The sequence below is a fragment of the Pogona vitticeps genome, chromosome 2 (genome assembly GCF_051106095.1).
Source record: "Pogona vitticeps strain Pit_001003342236 chromosome 2, PviZW2.1, whole genome shotgun sequence".
NCBI classification, from domain to species: domain Eukaryota; kingdom Metazoa; phylum Chordata; class Lepidosauria; order Squamata; family Agamidae; genus Pogona; species Pogona vitticeps.
Window position 1 is genome coordinate 186173419 of NC_135784.1, and position 22055 is coordinate 186195473.

The following is a 22055-nucleotide window of genomic DNA, read 5'->3' on the forward strand; positions in this document are numbered from 1 at the left end:
TCACACTGGGTACTTAAGGCAACAACAGAAAAAATTAAAAGCCCTACTATGTCCACTAAACAGGATCATTAATTAATTAATTTGATGTACTTGAGAAGGCTTTCACGGCCGGGATCTAATGGTTGTTGTGGGTTTTTCGGGCTCTTTGGCCGTGTTCTGAAGGTTGTTCTTCCTAACGTTTCGCCAGTCTCTGTGGCCGGCATCTTCAGAGGACAGAGGACAGCCAGAGCACAGAGAGCCAAAGAGCCCGAAAAACCCACAACAACCAATTAATTAACACACACACGCATATTTAACTGAAATAGTTTTGGTCCAAAAAGACTTTTGATTTAACAGTGTCATGATTTTTTTTATTCAAAGCATTTATAGGTTACTTTTCTACCCAACAGGGTTCCCAAAAAATGTACAATAAAATCATGATATAAAAAAAAAATAAAAGAAGAAAATAATAATTAAGAAAACATAGTAGAAACACTTTAAAAAGTCAAGCACTTGACAAAATAATGCAGGCCTGAACTAAGCCCACCGGGGGATTATAATGACTGAATGGTTGATGAGCAAACCAACAGATGTCGTTAAGCTGTAGCTCCAGCAGCCCGGGTCAGCATAGTCCGTGATCAGGAATTCTCAGAGTTGCAGTCCTACAGAATCTGGAGCACCAGATTTTGCCCCAACCCTCCCTGTAATGGAATAAAACAACCTCCCTACAGTCTTCTCTTCCCAGCTCCATGCACCCCATCTGTCTGGTTTAGCTTCTGAATCAGGCCTCTCTTTATCTGAACAACAGTCAGGTCCTACTGTGCTCAGGTACCTGCACTGTTCAGGTTTTCTTGTCTATCCCACAGATCCTCTGCTTGCCTTCCTCCCAGCCTGGGACTCCTTCAAATGCTGCCACAGCATTGCTCACAGGGCTTCAGTCCCAGTTCCTGCGAGACGTGTACTTCCAGCCCCTGCTCTTCTGCCTGCCTATGCTCCAATGCTGATGCCCCCCCTCTCAATAGGGTACACCAAGGACTTCAGAAAGTGGCTTTTAGAACCAGTGCCTTGATGGCTGCAGGGGTGCTGTTCCCAACGGACATGCTGTTATTCGGCTCCTCCTGCTGGTGCGACGAGCGCTCCGACTTGCTGGTGCTGCCCTCCAAGATGGGGAAACCAAAGCGCTTGGCTTGCCTGTCCTCCGCCCCGGGCGCGATCACCAGGAGGCAGCAGAGCAACTTGAAAATGGCCCGCCGCATGTCCTTACTGGTGAGGGTATAGATGATGGGATTCAGGAGAGAGTTGATCATCGCCAAGCCCAAGAAATAGTCCGCCTTGTACAGCACGCTGCAAGCCTGGATCTGGCAGGCGACATCCAACAGCAAGAGGAGGAAGAGGGGTAGCCAGCAGGCAATGAAGGTGCCCACCACAATGGTCACGGTCTTCAGCAGGGCCATGTACTTCTGGGACTTCTTGAGCATGCCCTTGCGGAGGGTGCCCAGGCGCTGCCCATTGAACTTGACCATGCGGTAGATGCGGGCATAGAGCACCACAATGGAAATCAAGATGGCTAAGAAAATGGTGATGCAGAAGAGGATGTAATGTTTCGAATAGAGGGGCAATACTGTCGAACATTCCGGGAGGCTGTCTATGCAGTTCCAGCCCAGGATCGGGAGCACCCCGAGCAAGACGGAGGCCAGCCAGCTGGCACCCACCAGCAGGAACATCCGCCCTTTCTTGTCGCCGTGGTAGAGTCTCATGCGGACCATAGTGATGTGCCGCTCGATGGCGATGGCGAGGAGGCTGAGGACGGACGCAGCCAGGGTGACAAAGACCCCACCTTCTCGCAGAAACCACTGGACAGGGGTCAGCTTGAGGGTCATGGGCCCGGACATGATGATGTTGGCCGTGTAAGCCACTCCAGCCAGCAAGTCTGACAGGGTCAGATTCCCAATCAGATAATACATGGGCGAGTGGAACTTCTTGTTCCTCCAGATGGCTAGCAGGACCACTAAGTTTTCCACCACAATGAAGGCACACACAACCAAGAAGACGACGGCATCAGCTTTGAGGCTCCCTTTGTATTTGCTGGCACTGAGCTTCCCTGTGTAGTTGTAGTGCAGAGAAATCACGTTGCTATTGTGATATTCCCGGTAGAAGGGGGCTGAGTAATGTGGAGACTCCATCCTGATAGGCCGCATCGCATCAGTGCCTGGATCTCATCCCTGAGTCACGTGGGTTTGAGTAGCACCCCGGAGTCCTCTAAGAGTGGCCTACGTTCCATACTCTGCTCAAGGAAGACAACAGAGTTTCACAAACGAGACTGCTTTGTCAGCAGCTGTTGGGCCCCCAACGTCAAACCTGGAAAAGACATCTTGGCACCAGCAGGCTTTCCAATCTGCTGGTTGGAATGTCCAGATGGAACCTAAAAGTGCCAGAAAAAGAAAATCTATGTGAGTTGATTGCATGCAAACCCCAAAGGCAACCCCATTTCCCAAGTGATGGTCAATGTTTTAAAAGGATATAACCCAGACAGAACTGGGGCAGCAGGATGTTGGGTTTTTAACGTCTCAATCAGTCAGTCGACTGTTCTAGCTGTCTTCTATTGACAGCGGCCCCCACAGTATGGATGAACCCTGTGCGTTCATATATATAGACAGTCTGAGCTACAGTACATCACTCTCTTGAGGTCTTTCAGTGGAAGACGGAAAAGGAAGGACAAGTACCATGTGAAGTATATGGAAGTGGTGGTTTCCCTTTGCTATAGGGTTTCTGCTCAGAGCTGAATAAAGCAGCTTCCTCCCAAAACATTCCCCCCCCCCCGAAATTTAGCAAAGGAGAACGTATTTCACACCCCACAGACATGGTGCTGCACAATGTCCTGGGCAAGCCCTCTGCTTCCGTTTTCAATAGGACTTAAGGCTGGCATATGGAGGCAGAGGATATCTCCCAGTACAAGCTCCAGAAAAACAATGGTGCCGTATTGGGGATGCTGAAAAGGGGTAACAGGATACTGGCCGTGATTTGGGTACCCTTTTTTTTCTTCTAGCAAAGAAACAACAGAACAACTAACTCACAGGACATAACAACTGCCTCGTTACTTCTCCAGTAATGGAAAAGTAATGTTGGTTCCTTCTTCAAAATATTTCACCATTTTAAACCTACTGGTCATGCACTGGCCCTAATTAGCTACAGCGAATGGCAAGTTTCCATGTTGTCTCCCCAACTAAAACAAACAGTATTTTTTTGTTGTTCTTGTGGGTTGTTTGGGCTCTTTGGCCATGTTCTGAAGGTTGTTCTTCCTAACGTTTTGCCAGTCTCTGTGGCCGGCATCTTCAGAGGACAGCACTCTGAAGTACACAAAGTGCTGTCCTCTGAAGATGCCGGCTACAGAGACTGGCGAAACGTCAGGAAGAACAACCTTCAGAACACGGCCAAAGAGCCCGAAAAACCCACAACAACCATTAGATCCCAATCGTGAAAACCTTTGTGAATAGTATTTTTTTCTTTTTAGCAGACTTTTTGTTATGCACTGATGTTGCTGTTTGACCCCTCAGTCCTATCGCCTTTCAAAAACTTTATCTGTACTTTCAAGCAAAGTTGTAAACTTTTAGAAGTGGACCATATAATGTGGCAATTATCAGGTGAAATCTATGTTTTTCTAAACCGCTCCCCTTGGATAAGGCTAGCATATTTTTGTTCACCTGATTTTGTTCAAGGCTGAGCAAATATTTAGGCATTTTCATGGTGGTGGTGAATTTGCTTTATTCATGGTAGCGGCTTGTACTATTTACTGAACTTATAGCAAAAATGGCTTTGTACAGTACATCTGTTTGTGGTTATATATTTTTTCAATGTGCATACACTCAGACTTGTAATGAATCTCTCTAGCTATTTTATTGTCCAGTCATGCAAAATTAACAAATCGTGGGCACTGGACAATCCTCAACACCATGATGTCATTTGCAAAGATCAAATTTGCTTATTAGGATTTTTTCCAGGCTATTTTCCATTCACTTCATTACTTAGGATTGAACTGAATCACTTCTCCTCTTATTATTCTCCCACTTCTAAAAGTTCAGGAAAATTTAGGGAGCAAAATGCATCAAAATATAAATTCAGATCTATAAGAATCACAGTCTTTGCACGTACATTAGCTGTCTGTAGATCTTTTAAACGTAGTGTGATGGTAATAGGAACACACAATCCTGGTCATACCATTACGGCAAAGAAAATGTACACTTGGTACATACTTCAGCATCCCATTGCACAGCTCTCTGCTCAAGCAGCATACAAAGAGCCCAAGGGGTCAAAACAACAGCAACTCACAATAGGATGCTGAGAGAAATGAGTATTGCTGTGCAATTCACCAGCCAGACAAGAGACCAGGAGTGAAAAGGACTGAGAAAGCATTCTGAGCAAATCTGCAACACAAAAGAAGCTTGCTGTCTGCGTGGCCCCACAGGCAGCAATGAAGGCTGCCTGGTTTGCACCAATCCTGTGTGGGTCCTGGGGGTCTGGGCTGCAGCACTATGCATAGGAATCAGCTTCTACCTTTCTGAAAGGAGGAGGTTGCTTCACTGTGTGGTTCAAGGATTACATCTTTCATGTGTCCTTTGACTCCCATCTCTGGAATCTCATTTGCACAGCACCCATTGAATTTTGAAATCCTGTCCTTCCCATTTTATTTCCACTCCATGTTGGATCCTTGTGCTTTTCTCAAGACTCTGTTCTACACATACACACATGTAGGAACATTCCACTTCTCTTCAGGCAGCTGCGCCCACCCTGCCATAAATGTATGTATCTATGGATTCCAGACAAGCCCCAAATGACCCCCTCATAATACAGAGTGGCATGCATGAGTGGGCAGGCACATACAGCCTGCCCAAATACCTCATCTTTCATTGTTGACATGAATGGTCTACTGACCTTGAATCTATTCTTTTTCGTTAAGCTTGACAGCCTGCCAGCCAGTCTCTGAAGAAGCCAGGCCCAAAAGCAAAGTTTTGCATGGAGAGGCAGGGGAGGGGGATGCCTGGAAAGAGCCAGGAAAAGTAGCTAAGGAAATATCTCTGTCTTGTCTTTTTGAGCAGAAGGCTCCTTGGAGGGGAAAAAAAAGTCATGTGAAATAAGATCCAAACACCACAGAAGTAGAGAATACCATTATTCGAACCCACTGTGATTCCACATTAGTGTGCCAGTTTTGGAATACTCCAGAAATCCTCATCAAGTTGGATGGGGAAAAAGAGAATGGCAGGGGATGGGGAAACAAGTAGGGAAGCCCCCCAAATTAAGTGACTTGAATTAACCCATGAGGTCTGTGATTAAATGGAGACTCACTGGTAGGTAATAGGTATGCATATGTTCTGAAGAATTAGAACACATGCACAATCTTGCAGAATTGTACTTTGTTTGAATATAAGATTAAGTCTTATGGACCAACACAACTATCTTTCTTTTTTAAAGTGAGATACATTGCTAAGAAATAGTCTCTGAAGTATTCTCTCTCTGTGCTGCTCCTGTCCTCTGAAGATGCCGGCCACAGAGACTGGTGAAACGTAAGGAAGAACAACCTTCAGAACACGGCCAAAGAGCCCGAAAAACCCACAACAACCATTATCCTCTCTCTCTCTGTCTCTCTGTCTGTCTGTCTGTCTGTCTGTCTCTCTCTCTCTCTCTCTCTCTCTCTCTCTCTCACACACACACACACACACACACACACACACAGAGAGAGAGAGAGAGAGAAACTCAGTCAAAGGCTAGAGACATCTATATGAAGAACTAGAGCCAGACTGTCATCTGAACATTAGAGCTCCCTAGGGGTCTAGTCTCAGAACTTGTGTGCAATTGCCAGGACTGGTCCCTGAAATGGGGATTAAAAGCACATTTCAGTGTGCAGAGAGTTCCTTTTAGAAGCAGCTCCAGCGCTGCGTGTTTCACTAGAGCCAATGGTTTCCTGGGAATTTCTCCTTTGAGAGCTTAAATATGAGATAGGCAGCAGTCCCAGCAAAAGTGCACCCAACCCCATCTCGCACCTCCACCCTCCTCACCCACCCTCCTACATCAATGCTTAGTAGAACCCCCCAGCCCTGCATATATGCGCAGACAGTGCTCTGCCTCAGTCAGACACTGTCACCCATTAATCAGGTCCTACTCTAGGCAAAAGGGCTGTGGACATGTGGCCTACAAAATATACGGCCTATGGACTGGATTACCAACCCATGGGATGGCATCAAGGAAATATTTGGTTTGTTTCATAAATAGCACAACTGACTGCTTCCTGTTGGTTAAAAAAAAAGGGCTGAGGACTTCTCCCAGCCTGGATTTTTGCACAATGGAGATGAGCAAAAAAGTGAGACATGATTGCTGTGGCAACAAGGCTCTGAGGGAGAAGACAATGGCGCAGTATGGACAGGCTACAAGGTTGGGTCCTTTCAATGGCTCCAGGCCCAGAGTGTGCCCTTATAAGATGCTACAATTACATCATACGCTGCAGGACAAAAGGGTGATTTACTTTCCGGGAATAAAGAAAGATGGCACAATGCACTTCTGCCACTTATCAACATAGAACTGAATTTTAGGGGTGAAGGTAAATAAACCACTTGGAAGGTAGGAAAAGTGTAGGGACATCAGTGGAACAAAAAGCAATTGCTGCGTGGGGGAAGGGACTCAGACTCAAGAAGAGTCACACTTTACAGTTCACTTTTTCTCATGTGATTTTTACTTTTGCAGATTTTTACTAGCTTTTCGCCTGCACGGAAGACATACAGCTACCTATTCCCCTTGGAATAGGTAGCTGTATGTCTTTAGACCAATGACTTCTAAATAGCTGGGAACATTGTGAGCTTCAACTTGAGGGCTGATGGAAGGTTAGGAGCAAATACAGTGTTTCATAAAGGGCTAACTGTGGCTAATTTTGCATAACTATACAGTAGTTTCATCGGGTATGTCCCTCCACCTTCACAGTTGTATTTGGTGGGGACACGGGAGAGGGCCTTCTCTGTTACTACTCCCAGACTTTGGAATTCCTTCCCAGAAGAGGCCAGACTGGCCCGATCTTTACTTTTCTTCCACAAGCAGGCAGAGACCTTTCTCATCAAGCAAACTTTCCCTCAGTACCTGGCTGACTAGGTAAGATTTTTAAATGGATTGTTGTCCATTACTGCTTTGAATGGGTTTTGATGTTGCTAATGGGTTTTGTTTTATTTATTGTCTTTTAATTGACGTAAGCTGCCTTGGGTCCTTTTCAGGAGAAGGGCGAGATTAAAAAAATATTTTAAATAAAAATAAATAAATAAATAATACTTTAATACAGGTTGCTTTGCATTGCACTTTTCATGTCATCATTGCATTGTATTGTTAGAGATTCATTGATATCCCTCTGATTTCTATTGTATTGTGTCTTCATTTCATGGATCTTATTCCATGTTTATCTGCTGTGATTTAAATACATCTTCAAATCAATTGTACCAGTGAATACCTTCAAATCATCCTTGGTTACACCTTTCGCCCCCCTGGGGCAAATAAAGGACCTCCTTTTCAACCCTCACTCAGCAAACTCTCACAAGACCCATATGCACAATCGGCCTGCACACGCTGTTTCCCCACTGTGCTGGTTGTCGTGCCATCAAACGAACACAGCTTTATACTGTCTTGGGGATTCCCACACACCCACCCAACAGCAAACATTCTTAGATTTCCTTTCCATCTGAGGGAAACTTAAATGACACAAAAATGTCCACAAGGGATGCCAATACAGACCAAAGATGACATCCTCTCCCAGCATGTCCCGGGAGAGTTTTTGTGTGTGTGTCCCCCTCCCACACCGCCCCTTCCACACAAAAGGCAGATAAGCTCCCTGATTATATGGGACCGGCACACAAAACAAGCTCAGGCTCTCCCCCCCCCCCCCCCCCCGGTCTGCTTCCATAGAGCTCTGATCCTGGGAAGCAAGGAACTGACAGCACTTTGGGAAAGCAAGTAACCACACTATTTAATAAGAACATCCTCCACCTCATTCCATGGGAATAAGCCAAGGAGGAGGAGGAGGAAAGCCAACGCTTCGTCTTAAAAGCCTAGCAAGAAGCCTGTCACTCAACTTGCCATTGCCTCTTTTGGGGAGTTAAGTGAGGCATCTTCTCAGTGCTTCCACATCACTCCTAAAATGTGTAAGGCGACCTTCCATCCCCACCCTCCAAAAGATGCTGTAACACCTTTCACACTCCATTCCAGCTGGCTAGCATCAGTTCCCCAAGCTGCTTGGACAAGGAAGTGGAGGGGGAAGGAAACACAGGTCTGCCAAAGGCCATGCTTCCTACGTAGAGGGCCTGTGTCCTTCTGCTAGAAGGGCCCCATGCCCCAGTGTGTCTCCGCGCTTGTTTCCCTCACGAAAGCCAAAGAAAAGTCAAGGCATATCTAAATCTACTAGGTGCTACTAGTAATTAGAGCCTTCCTGCCATAGGGACACCTCACCAGTTTGTCCATGCTGACTGCCAGGGGCTCTCTAAGGCACCAGGCAGAACCCTTTCCTAGTTCTACCTGAAGAACCTGGGTTTTACCTGGTGGGTCTCCCATCCATATATTAACCAGGACTGACCCTACTTGGTTTCTGAAATCAGGCAAGAAGACCGCTTTGGAGTGGACTTGTTTTCGGAGCGTTCTTCTCACAGAAGCCAGCCAGAAGACAAAAGCTTCATTCCCTGCATTGTGCTTATTTATTCAAATACATGTATGTCATTTGGGTGTGCCCTTCTTTTCCCTGAAGCCAAGCACAACTTACCAACAAGTCTATGCTGGGCGCAAGAGATTGGGGAGGGGGATGTCACCACCAAATGTGGCAGCCTCTGTAAGCTGCCTTTCTCTGACCTCCGTCTGTTCCCACGCGGAGGAAGAGTCATCTGTGAAGTATTCTCGTTTCCCTCCCTTTCACAGGCCTCTTGTAAGAGAGGAGAAGGCTGTGCAATCAATCTGAGTGAGCAAGTTCAAGGTAGGGTCACTTCTGCCGGGATGAGAGAAGGCGCTTCAGAGTTGAGTGCCGAGGGGAGACGGGGGGAAAGACTCCCAGGCTGGGAACGCCATCCATCCTGCTCAGCCCTGTGGTTGCAAGCAAATCAACAGGGAGTCACTCGCTATCCAAAGTGCGGGTAAGATGCCTCTCAGATGCCAAGGACATTATAACATCTGGAATTGTACTGTTGGGCGTGCAGTGGTTTGCTAGGAAAACAACAAAGCCCCAGACTGGAGAACTCGTCCCTACTTTGCAGAACTTGACTTAATACTGACAAAGTGGAAAAGGAAGGGAAGGGAAGCAACAGTAACAGTGCCAGTTGATCCATGGAAAACAAAACAACTACAACAACACTCCACAATTATAATATAAGAAGGATGGCAGACTCTTGCCAAGTGCAATTAGCACTCATCGAGTGCAAGAAAACTGGGAAAGCAGAGAATTTAACCAGAGTCCCTGCTCCCAGCGCCTGCCTTATGCAAAGTGTACGGTTTAGTTCTGCAGCAGAATATAAATTTGGCCTGTGCAACATCCTGAGACACATACACCACATCCCTGTTGGGGCTCTTGGAAAGAAAGGCCAGGAGGCAAAACGTTTTGCATGAGATTCAGGAGAACCACCGACAAGACAGTCCTGGGACAGAGGAATCAATGGGCTTCTTGCACAATATCTTTGGATGCCCTGCCATCCCCAGCGGAAATACGAGAAGCGCTACTCACAAACACTCATGACAAGAAGCTGGAAAATGTCTTTCTTTTCTTTTCTTTTCCTACAACTCCCAGAATACCCCAGCTAGTATGACCATGTTGGCTGGTGGATTCTGGAGGCTGAACTCCAGTTAATAAATACATACCTAAATAAAAATTAATTTTTATCCAAGATCTACTCATAAGCAACCTCCATTAGAATTAATATTAAATTCTTCCAAACCACCCTCCCCCAGTTTATGAATGTGGGATACTGTGCTTCTGTACCCATCATTCAAAATGCTAGGGAATGGCCTGATATTGCTGCACAATATCATGCCCGCGTTGCCAACAGGAAAAAGGATGCCAGGGTTTTCATAGCAAAGGGCAACTTGAATGTTGACAACACCAAGGACAGAAGTCAAGATGGTCAAGACCCTCTTCTGTTCAGTGCCATTCCAAAAGTGACACCACACAAGGGAAAATCCCAGAAGCTGATTCCTTTGTTCATTCGTTCAACACTTCTCTCCCAAACACAAAGCAATTATCAGGTTTGTTTTTCAACCGGTGTGAATGGCAGTGAGCAGAAGAGGGTATCCTGTAGATCAGTGATGGTGAACCTTTTTGAGCCCAAGTGTCCAAACTGGAAAGTTGGTGATTCTGGGCCACTTATTCTCTCTCTCTCTCAGGCTCAGGGGATTGTTGTGAGAGGAAAAGGAAGGAGAACAGCCATGCACATCGAATGCGTTGGAGGAAAAGACGGGTATAACTGCTATCAGCAATCAAGCAACCAATGCGTGTGGAATGAACAAATCAATAAAAAACCTGGAGAAAGGGGGGGGGAGGAAATAATAATATAAAAAGAAAACGCGTGCGGTGCCTCTGTCTTCTTCCCCACCTTCAAACCATTCCTCAAAAGCCTACATTCCTCACAAAAGACCTTCCTTAGTTTAAACGACCCCGTCGGTCCCTTGCAGCCTGACGTTTCCCCCTGCTAAATCTGGCGTTTCCCAACCACCGGCCTTTCCCGGACCCCGTCACATTTCCGCACGCAAAACTCCTCGGAAGCGGAGGCTGCTCTTTTTTGACGCCGGCTTGAGACGTTACCCTGGCGGCGGACAGGGAGCGCGCCCGTCCGCGGTGCCCCCGGGGACTTGAGCAACACACCACGCGGCCCCTCCTGGCCGCGGCAAGCTGGCGGGCGGCTTTTCCCTCGGGAACTCGCAGTGCGAACGTGAAGTCTGGGGCTCCCGGGCCCCGGTGGGCGGGCGGGTTTGGGTTCGCTTAAGGGCAGCCTCTGCGACGAGTTCCCCAGAGGGCCGCCAGCCTCGGGCAGCTGGGCCCCCGAGATCGGCGACCGCGAGGCGAGCAATTCCGGCCGCGCCGTCGCCAGAGCCCGACCTCGATTCCCAGCGAGGTGTTCGGGAGACCCGAGAGCGTGGACGGGAGCTGAAGGTCTTATACTCTGCCCGATTGTCAGGGGAGGCTGCTCGCTCAGGGCTCCGTCCACACCCTCTGCGCCCCGGAGGCACGGACGGCAGGCCGAGGAATGCGCCGCTCCCGGCGTCCTCCCGCCTCAAAGGGGGTCCCGTCGAGACCTACCGCCCGGGGATGAGGGAGCCGGTGGCGAGGCTGCCGCTCCGAAGCTCCGCCGCCCGGGGTCCCCGAGAGCTCGTCGGTCCGCGCCCTCCAACACTCGCCGGCGACGGAAGAGCCTCAGCGGGACTGGCGGGCGCCTTCCGCTGCCTTCGCCCGCGCACCGGGGACGAACCCTCGTGGGATCGGACTGCGCGCCTCCCCCGCCGCGCCTCCGGGAAGCACCGCGTGGGCGCCGTCGCGTTTCCCGGCGCAAAGGCGGCCGCGGAGGGGGAATGGCAGGCCTGGTGAGGGCCGCCCCTCTTCCCGACCGTCCTTTCCTCGACCCTCTCGCCCGGGGTCGGACCGCTCCTCCGAGCACAGGACGCGGGGCGCGAGAGGCAGGCTGCTCCGGGCAGAAGGGAGCGGGAGGACCCGCGGCCTGCCTTGCTGGATGCACGCACGCCCCCCCCGACGCGATCCACCCAAGGGAGGGTCCTCCCCTCCCCGTCCCCTCCCCTCCCTTCCCCGCCTCGCCTCCCGGGGTTGCAAGGCGGCTGCTTCAGCCCAACAGGACGGCTGCCCGCGGGCCAGAGTTAGCCGGGGCGGCTCTTTGGGAGCGTGGGCAGGGAGGCGTGGGCAGGGGCTGGGTAGGTGGAGGGGCAGCGGCGACGGCCTGGCTCCAGTTCTCCCCCCTCCCCCAGACCGGCGATTGCTGTTGGAGGGGCCGGGTTCCAAACCCGCCTCCCTGGAAAAGGCCTGATGTTCCCGTCTGCAAAGGCATTCTGCACGTGCCCAGAGGCACGCCGCTCTTACTCGCAGCATCCCGCTACAGAATCCCTTCATACCTGCGATTAAGCCTTTCACGTCGGAAGGAGCGAGTGCGGACTCTCTGGCCTCTCGCCTTTCCCGAGAAAGAGCAGCGGGGCTCTTCCGAGATCCTTTCGCGGCCTCCCGCTCACCCGCCCCAGAGGGGAGAAACCCCCCCCCCGCCCTACTTTGGAGCGCCGCTCAGAGGCTCACAGTGCTAATCTAGAGGATCTCGGTCGCGCCTTTCCGACCCACGCCGTGGTGGCTTCTTTTGTGGCTTTCTAGAAATGCTCGGCGCTGGCTGGAACCGAACTCTCAACCTCTGCGGAGCCAGGGGTTGGGAATTCCATTCCCCGTTGTTACCCCCAAGAGTAGAGCCAGCCTGTGTGGCCTTGGTCCAGCATCACAGTCCCAGGGCACCGTGGGAAGGAGGGAATGATAAGCCACTTGTGAGTAATCTCTACCTAGAAAACCCTGAAATGGGTCCCCATAAGTCAGAATTGAATTGAGGACACATTGTTATTGATTTGACTGAGAAATGCTTCATCTACTGCTGGGCAAACAGCTCAGGCAATGCAAAAGAGTGCAAGTTCTTGTGTTCTCCAAAACTCTACATTTGGACTAAGTGGTGTTAAAAAAGTGAAAGATTTTGCATTCTCTCCTATTGCTAACCCGATGAACCCTAGAGGTTGTGCACTTTAAGGATATTTTGGATAGTCATTTTAAAGGTATTGTCCATCTGGGGATTTTGACTTTTCCCCTCCCTTCATAAATCGAGATACTGTAGCTACATTTTCTTTTTAAAAGATGGTTAGAAATGCCATAAGCGATGGCTGTGTATAATTCTGGCCAGCCTAGAAGCTGCTGACCACTTCCAAGCTCCTCCTGGTGGGCTCCAGTTTTTGGCAGCCAAGCAGCTCACTCTATTCCTTGAGCAGGCAATCGGAGTCCTCTGGAGCAAAATATCCTGGCCCGCCTTCGCCTCCCAAACAACTAGAAATAATGGTGAGTAGATTCAGCCTCGGAGGTTAAGCTGAAGAGCAAACCAGGTCCTTGTCCGTGGGAAGCAATTGCTCAATCGATTCAGCCTTTCCTGGAAGGTAAGGCCATTGCAAGGGGAAGGAATACTGGGGGGAGCCGATGAGAAAGGCAAAACAAGGATTCTTTTTTCCCCTAAGACACTGAAGATATGTTAATATGTTCTCTTGGGAGTGTTCTTGTTAGATGTCTGAAGCTGTCTTCAGCTCCTCCAGTAAGGCGGAGGTGACTGGAAATATGTGCCGGAGGCTCCTTCTTGCAATTGCTTGCCAAAAGCTTTTGTGGCAGATCAGGCATCCTATTTCCAGGACCTTTCCCTTAAAAAGCAATCCTAGGAGCATAGCTGAGCAGCTGTTGCAGGATCTGCAATGTTTTGTGGACCAGGGGACTGACACGGCAGGTGAATGTCAAGAGAACATACCTGGTCTGGACAGGTTGCTGCTGCCTTAAAACAGAAGACTGCAAAAGACCCTGGTTGGAGTAGATCAAAGGCCCGTGGTCCTCGAAGGTTTGGTTGCCACTGTGGCCAACCAAGTGCCTAGGCAAACTCAAACTTAAGCAGGGCATGAGTGCAAAAACACCTGGTGTCTTGTATTGATCACCAAAGTGCCGCTGACTATTTATTTATTTATTTATTTATTTATTTATTTATTTATTTATTTATTTATTTATTTATTTATTTATTTACTTACTTATTTACTTACTTACTTACTTACTTACTTACTTACTTACTTACTTACTTACTTACTTAACCCCACCTTGCTCCTTAAGAAGGATCCAAGGTGGCTCACATCATTAAAAGACAATGTTCAAAACTAAAAGAAAAAGAGTATATAAATATATTCTCAAAGGCTTTCACAGCTGGGATCTGATGGTTGTCGTGGGTTTTTCGGGCTTTTTGGCCATGTTCTGAAGGTTGTTCTTCCTGACGTTTTGCCAGTCTCTGTGGCCGGCATCTTCAGAGGACTGGAGTAGGAACTCTGTCCATGCTCTGTTGCTGTTTGTTGGATAGTTGAGTATTTATAGCTGTGGGAACAGCTTTTGTCCTTTTCAGGACATAGGGTGATCAGCATGTTTTTGTTGTGATAAGGGGGGGAAAGATTATCTGTCACTGTGATTGATGGGTGTCATTAGCTGGTCTTTTTTGTGCAATGATCCCTGGTCCTTGTGGCTGGGTAGAGTTCATTGACCTCTTGCTGGCTATATTATTCAGTATTGGATGCCAGGCCTTGTTTAATTTTAGGCCTTCTTTTTTGTTGAAGTTCTGTTGATGTTTATGGATTTCAATGGTTTCCCTGTGCAGTCTAACATAATGATTGCTTGTGTTGTCCAGTACTTCAGTATTTTGAAATAGAATTTCATGTCCAGCTTATTTTAGGGCATGTTCAGCTACCGCTGATTTTTCCGGTTGTTTTAATCTGCAGTGTCTCTCCTGTTCTTTGATTCTGGTGTGAATGATGTGTTTTGTGGTTCCAATATATACCTGTCCACTGTTGCTCAGTGTGCCTCATTCACCCATGGGGGGGGGATGGTTCAGATACTGTCAAAGCAGCATATTTATTTATATTCGTCAGTTTGCCTCTATGCAATATACTAGATTGTGTCTTGGGCTTGTTGTGACTTCTTGTGAAGACACAGGGAGGCACTTCACACTGCAGACTCATGCCTGTTTATTCATGTTTGGATGCTGATACAGTGTCAGTATCCTCCTCGTCACCATAAAAGTGTCAAACAAACATTCTGTTGGTTCAGGTTTATTAGAAAAGCAGGAGCCGAATGTCTGAAATCACCTTACACTGAGGGTCAAACCATGTGATGTGCTTATCTCTCCCCTCTTTTTCTTCCTTTTTTTCTTTTCTTTTGCAAAGGAACACAACATGCCATTTTCCTCACTCACTTGGCTTCCAATTGGTGTGCTTTGCTTTGTTATTGGTCATTCGAATGGGGAGGTCTCTGAGGGAAATTCCACTGTGGGAAGGAAAATAAACTAAGTGGAAGAAGTACATGTTCCAATTAATGTCTAGTTTGACCCTCAGTCAAATCACTGCAGTCCAGATACTGTCTCTGACTAGCACCAATTCTCCCTCCCACCTCCCACAACTAATCCCACCTCGTGAGATTCCTTTGCTTCGGTGGTTCCCAAATGTGGGATCTTAGATGTTCTTGGGCTCACGGAAGATCCAGCCAGCATAGCCGATGGTTAAGACTTCTAGGAGTTGACTCTCAAAAACATCTGGCGCTCCAAACACTGTTTCCACTCAAAGGTATCAGAAACTATGCCTGGGGCCTTCTACATGCGAAATATATATCTTGTTCTTCAGGTCTGGGCCCTTCCCGTTGATTGGGTGGAGTGTTTGAATATCATCCTTGATGCAGCTACTTGAAGATTTATTTTTATTTGGTATTTAACTTAGAGCCATGCTGATTTTTACTGGATTCGCAGCGTACACTTGCCTCTCAGCCTTCCTGAAATATTATGCCACTGCTCGAGGCAAAGCAGTCTGGATATACAGTATACTTACAGTACAAATGTGGAAGACAATTATTTTAACCCATTAGCCATGGTCTCCCTGAAAGAATCTGGGAATTCTTTCATTTGGTGGGAGTGCCTATCGTTTTCTGCCAATAATTCCTAACCACACACCCCTTTTTAAAATTCAGAGCTATCGTCCCCAAGGAAAGGGTTATTTAAAGCTGTCTTACCCTCTATGATGCCGCTGTGCCCTGACTGGGGTGGTCTTGTGGGTGTTCTCCACTGTGCTTCTGTTAGTGAGCCTGGAGTCTCTCTCCCCCCCCCCACTTCTGAGCGTCCCCTTCCCACCTTTGTCCATGACCTTCAGATCTCATTCCTGGCTCACCACTTAGAGATGCTCCGCTGCTTCCACATGCATCCTCTTGGCGTCCTTTGGGCACGGTGAACAATGCTCCATTGAGGGAGGCGGAGGACCAGCCACCATGCCTAATGCAGAAACAATGAACTTCCAAAAATCACTGCTGGGGCCCCTGAGTAAAATGGGTTGGTGGGATGGTGAGGATGTGGCTGGGAGCCAACCTTAGCAGCCTTGGGAGGAAACCCCCCCCCAAAAAAAACCAACAACAACCCTTGAGAACTTAAGCCAGGGGCGCTGCATTGTCCTACCAGTTGGGGGAGAAGAAGGACAGAGAGGGGCAGCTGTATGGCTTATTTATTCCCTGTGGCCCTTGCCTGTACCTTGCATTCGGTACCACCCAGAGACCCCCATTTTGCAACAAAAACAATGCTGGCGCTTAAAGTCCCTGAAAGGTCAACCTGTGTATTGTGGAACAAGTTTTTATGGAGTTAACCAGCTTCCTTTTTTCCCCTCACAAACCCTTCAGAGTCTTTACCCGTGGGCTTTATCCATGGGCCAGGACTGGTCTGGCGAGTAATGCGTGCCTTGGCTTTTGAAAAGCTTCTGGCCAGTGCGGACAGTAGCCTTGCTGACTTGCTTAAGGGCACCTAAGGAGTTACAGAAGAGCTGGGATGAGGGATGTTCCAGCTCACGTTCATGCACTCTCGTTTTATGAATGTTTGCTCAGAGGTACTGCAGGTCCCACAAGCCTTCAGTGACGACCGAGAAACCTTGGGCCTTCTTGATCAGGGTGGGCAAGCTTGGGAGTCCCCGTGTACCACACTTGGGGCACTCCCAGGGCCAGACTCAATGCCCTGCTGCCTGCAAAGGAAACTATAAGTGGTTGGAAGTTGACTTCTAGGTTTCAAAGGGAGGTGTTGCCACAGCAGGAGTGGCCATTGTCCTTTTTCATTAAAAAGAAGAAGCAGCAGCAGGGCAGGTCTGACTGAGGGTCAGGAGCTGCAATACTGGCCTTGGGGTGACACAACTCTCATCCTTGCTTCTAGGTCTTTTGGCCTTCAACTCCCAGAAGCCCCGCTCGGCCTGTACAACGGCCACGGCCTGCATCAGCTGTAGCCCAAAACGTCAGGACTGCGCCCAGGTTCCCTTCTTCCTCTTTCACCCCCCTCTGTGAAACTTCCTTCATGGTACTGCCTGTCCTCAACAAGTGCTAACAAAGATCAACGTTTTAGAGGGAGACTTTATGCTCAGGAAGCCTCCTGAGTACCGAGGGAGGAGAGAATTCCACCCGCTGTGTCCCAGGGCTGAACGCATGTCCTGGGCCTCGCACAGCAGGGAGCAGGAAAGGAGCCCAAGTCCCAGGGGGTGAGGAACACCCCATTCCTAGGATGAAATTGGTGCCAGAGCCACGCCTCAGTGCTTGCCAGGTCGTATTCCCAGGAAAGAAGAAAGCTTCCAGCCACTGTCGCTCTGCTGTGATAAAACATAATGATGAACAATTAAAGTAGCTTTGAATAAGCAGTAATTAAAGCACAAGAGGACTCCATTAGGCACCCTGAAGCAAAGATTTATCTTCATCCTTTGTACTGTGAGTCAAGACTGGCTTGTTTGCTTGGCTTGGCTTTTTAAGGGATAGCATGGACTCTCTGATCCCATCCCTGTGGGGATGGGAAGGCCGGCGCTGCCGAGAAAAGGGAAAAGTACCTGACATATCAATGTATTGGTAATAATAATAATAATAATAATAATAATAATAATAATAATAATAATAATAATAATAATAATAATAATAATAATAATAATAATAATAATAATAATAATAATAATAATAATAATAATAATAATAATAATAATAATAATAATAAATAAAAACAACAACAACAACAACAACAGGAGGAGGAGGAGGAGGAGGAGGAGGAGGAGGAGGAGGAGGAGGAGGAGGAAGAACAGGGAAAATAATCCAGTAGCACAATGTAACCATCCATACCATGTCAAATTGAAGAAAATGATTTGGCAATCCCCAAACATATTGAGTCACATGGGTGTATGGCACTGGTATATACAGTATACCACGTGATCACAAAGCACAACAAGAAAGGGATTTAAAGTTTCGTTAAGAGATGAGGAAATTTCACTGGTGCAACCATGGCCAAACTGGGGAGTCTAGGCATCTTTAACAACCAAAGCCACTCCCCTTAAGAAACAGGTAAGTTTCAGAGATAAGCTCCTTTTGAACTTGAAGGGGTAGCAAGCCCTGCTCCTGAAGCAGGTAGGCAGAAGGAACTCTGGTTGGAGAGGCCAGGATCAGACCGACACGGTTGCCTACTCTTCTGACAAAGCACTACCAGCCATCAGGAGTGATCATCCTCTCAAGCAGGCGTGGGAAACACTTGGCCTGGGCAGGTGTGAAGTTTTGCTCTCCCCTCCCCCGCATTTTTATGCAACAGGAACTTTGGGGCACTTTTCTGGGATCTGTGGATGGCAGGGACCCAGAGGTTGCCCATCCAGAGTGAGCGCACCTGTGCGGGCCAAGTGTTTTGCACCAGACTCGGTGGGCACACAGTTCGCTGCTTGCTGTGGTACCCTCTAAATGGGTTGTAGATCTATTTAATTTACACAAACAGTTTCTGGTTATGTGCTTGTCCATATAAATTAGGACATGCAGGGTTTTTTGCAAATTGGGGCTCTCTTTTTTGGTCTTCCTTCTTGGCGATGCATGTCCTCCATTTTGGTAAGATGGAAATGAATATTTGGCCACCTTATTTCCCACCCCCCCACCCCGATCCACTTTAAAATAACACTGGACCGTTTGCTCTTGACAGATGTTGACAAAGAGATGCTGTTCTTCGGTGGCCAGGTTAGTTGTGTTCGCAACCTTGAGGGGTCAAGGCCAAAGCCTGAATGTCTGAACGTCTTCTGCCAAGTTCAGCTGCCCGTCTGACCCAGTCCTCACAGATGTCAGGCTTGCAGGTGCTGAGACCCAGAGAAGCCCAAGAAAATGGTGACCATTGGCAGGCACCCTGTCTTTATATACTGTATTTAAAAAGCTCCTAAAAACAGCAATTCCGAAAAGCTTTGGGGGAGACTTCCCGCAATACAGCTGAGACAGGGGAAGAAGGAGAAGATGAATCTTGTAGTGGAGTGTGTATTTAAATTGTTTGCCTCCTGCCTTCTTGTTTATGTGTGAGATAGCCTAATGTTTATATTAACAGAATAATTTATCTTTATTTTTCTTGCGCACCACCCAGAGTAGGCTTCTGCGGAGACTACTTCATGTGGAACCCAGTAAGTCACGGAGTTAGCTGGGAACGAGAGCAGGGGTGGATGGCCAGGCATAGAAGCTACTTCACATGCAAACAAGCATAACAAAACAAAACAAAACATTTTCCTCCTCTAGCGCTGCTCAGCTGGACACTGATCACTCTAACTAGAGATGTGGAGAATGCTTCCATGATCCAGCTGGCAGCCTGTATCAGTAACAGTTGGATCTTGCTGCTCATCCTTCAGTCTTTTTTGTAGCCCTTGGCTAAGTCAATCCCTGGTTCAAATTTCACTTCCAGTTTTGAACTTTGATCTTTAAATTTCACTTGGTTCCAGTCCTTGCAGGTTGGTCTTCAACATCCCCTTCTGCAGTATGGGATAAATAGAACTGAACAGTCTCTGAGGCAGCTATAAGATGTTTCAATTCCTGGAAAGATCTTTTATATCAGCAATACTTTTATAGTGCCACAACAGCCAACCTCATATTTGAGGGGGCCCAAGGCAAAGTAAGAGGGACATGGTGGCACTGCAGGTTAAACCACAGAAGCCTCTGTGCTGCAAGGTCAGAAGACCAGCAGTTGTAAGATCAAATCCACGCGATGGAGTGAGCTCCCGTGGCTTGTCCCAGCTCCCGCCGACCTAGTAGTTTGAAAGCATGTAAAAACGTGAGTAGATAAATAGGTACCACCACGATGGGAAGGTAACGGTGTTCCGTGTCTAGTTGTGCTGGCCACGTGACCACGGAGGATTGTCTTCGAACAAACACTGGTTCTACGGCTTGGAAACGGGGATGAGCACTGCGCCCTAGGGTTGGACACGACTGGACTAAATGTCAAGGGGAACCTTTAACTTTACCTAAGGCGAAGTATCCTCCAGGGTCATCAGCCCCACTTCTGATGTCCCCTCCACCTTTAAGCTTACCAAGGACATGACTAAGAACAAAGAGGTATGGATGGCTGCGGCAGGAACAAATTGCAGTGCTCCTCCCAGTTCTGAGAAAAAGAAGGACCAGATGAAGAAGCTGCCACTTCTGCTGTCTTCATCGTGCTTGAAAGCCACTGGCTCTGATCTAGTGGACATTAGGGGTGGAGCCTAGAGGTGTCTGGAGGGGGCTGTACCTGCTTGGTCTGGCCCCTCTTTGTAAGATTGTAGAGGTCTCCAAATATCTATTTGAAAGATTTTGCTCCCAGACTGTCCCCCCCCCCCAAATGCACTGGACTCTGGTAGAAGGGGTGACAACAGGCTTTTCTAAACCTAATGCACTGTATGCAGAAAGCCATAGCCCAAAGACCGGTGAGACTAACCTCAGGAGATTGAAAAAAAGGCTCCACCAGAAGGGGATGGGAACACATGAGAAGCAAAAAATCATGGTTCCTTATTCCCATTTCAGAAAAACAAAGCAGGTCTGTTACTCTGCTTGATCCCAGAGGAACAGGGAGCTACAAGCAAGAATGCTCCCATGAAACTCATCCATACAGTAATTTCAGAGTTTTGAACATGTCTTTGTTGGGGTTAGCAGCAAGGCTCCCAATCCTGCACTTGCCCTGGGCTCTGTAAACCTTCTGAATGAATCTGCAAATCTGACCCAAGGCACTTCTCACCCGGGTGCTCTTTTATCCTGTTACATTTTGCTTGGGCCTTGAAACATTCTGCCCAGTCACCGGTGTTCTAAAGGCATGGATTTCTGAATTATTTTCCCAGGTAGCCAATTATTTTGCCCATTCACTCATTGGATAGATTCTCCAAAACTGGCTCATTTCTCACACAGCATTTTTTTAAGACTGGTGTCTGCCTGCAGATTTTGGTTTGTCTCACTTATTCTACAGGGTCCATAGAATGAGATCGTGTTTGCAAAGCATCAAGCAAACTTCTTTTTTGATGAATTCTCAAAGCCCAAACCACTTGCTGGTGCCAGGCCTGGTATAGCAAGTCCATCTAGTTCAACAATGGCCAAAATCCTATTTCTTAGCGTAGTAGGTCATATTAGAGTAGACCCATGGAATCAATTGGAATTAGTAGCCAACTGCTTCATAAGTTCCATTTATTCAAATGGGCACACTCTAATTGTGACTTATTGTGCTAAAGTAATTCACAATTAAAGTACAGTAGGTGCATTTGAAGCAATGGTACTTGTGGAGCAATTGACCCATTGATTCAATGGGCCTACTCTAGTGTGATTTACTGTGTTAAGCAATGGGATTTTGACCACTATTTCCATACATCTCGGCAACCCACGGTTTCTAGTTTTTCCCACCTTATCCAGAGGTTGATCTTCTGTTCCCCTCAGTTCTGGGTAGCAATTTTGAGATCCTTTACTCCAGGAATCAAAACTTCTCAGAGGGAAATGGAAATGTGATTCACTTGGATAGTCTGGATGTGCGTTGAATTAAGCAGAACATCATGCTCCCTTTGAAGCTGTCCAGTGTTCTGGGTGGGGACACCTTGATTTCTGTTTCCCAGAAAATACTTGTGTTAGTCTGTCTCAGCACATTGGCAAACTAGGTCAACACAGTGACTCTTACTAGTCTAGTGGGTGACACGTTAGCCTCATTTTTGCTGTCATCTCTTTTCTGAGGACTGCAAATATACCACATTCCACGAAGTTCCCAAAGCATTCCCACCCCTCCGCCCCATCTCCACTGATAGTGGATTGCAGAGCTGTGTATGTGGGCACACAAAGAGATTCTGCAAGAACCTGAAGAAGTGGGAAGCAGACCCCATGGCAGGCAGAGGTGAACTACATGAAGCCCTTGTTAAGCTCTATTAATAGTCCTCCGGGCTGCCTCTGCCTTCCAAGTTGACCAGTAGGCAAAAGCTAGGTTTGCTTCCGTGGATGTGCTCTCCCTTGGCAACAGGAGCCTCTTCTT

The 22055-nt window shown here is 47.8% G+C and overlaps 1 protein-coding gene and 1 long non-coding RNA gene across 6 annotated transcripts; one reads left to right on the plus strand and one right to left on the minus strand.

The window, feature by feature from the left end:
* Positions 1-322: 322 nt before the first annotated feature.
* Positions 323-11413, minus strand: S1PR5 (sphingosine-1-phosphate receptor 5). Of its 5 annotated transcripts, XM_078386664.1 has the most exons (4): positions 11276-11409; positions 8759-9072; positions 4909-5079; positions 323-2401 (listed from the first exon to the last, which is right to left on the minus strand). In XM_078386664.1, exon 4 carries the CDS (start codon positions 2175-2177, stop codon positions 1017-1019), a length of 1161 nt encoding a protein of 386 aa, XP_078242790.1. In that variant the 5' UTR covers positions 2178-2401; positions 4909-5079; positions 8759-9072; positions 11276-11409; the 3' UTR covers positions 323-1016. The 5 variants fall into 5 exon arrangements, with proteins under 5 accessions (XP_078242790.1, XP_020647387.2, XP_072847737.1 ...); XM_020791728.3 differs by lacking the exon at positions 8759-9072 and having other exon boundaries at positions 11276-11413; XM_072991636.2 differs by lacking the exon at positions 8759-9072 and having other exon boundaries at positions 4909-5014; positions 11276-11394.
* A 337-nt stretch (positions 11414-11750) lies between these two features.
* On the plus strand, positions 11751-17817 carry LOC144587142 (uncharacterized). Its single transcript, XR_013542333.1, has 2 exons — positions 11751-13063; positions 16974-17817. It is a non-coding gene; the product is annotated as an uncharacterized LOC144587142 (long non-coding RNA).
* The last annotated feature ends 4238 nt before the right edge of the window (positions 17818-22055 follow it).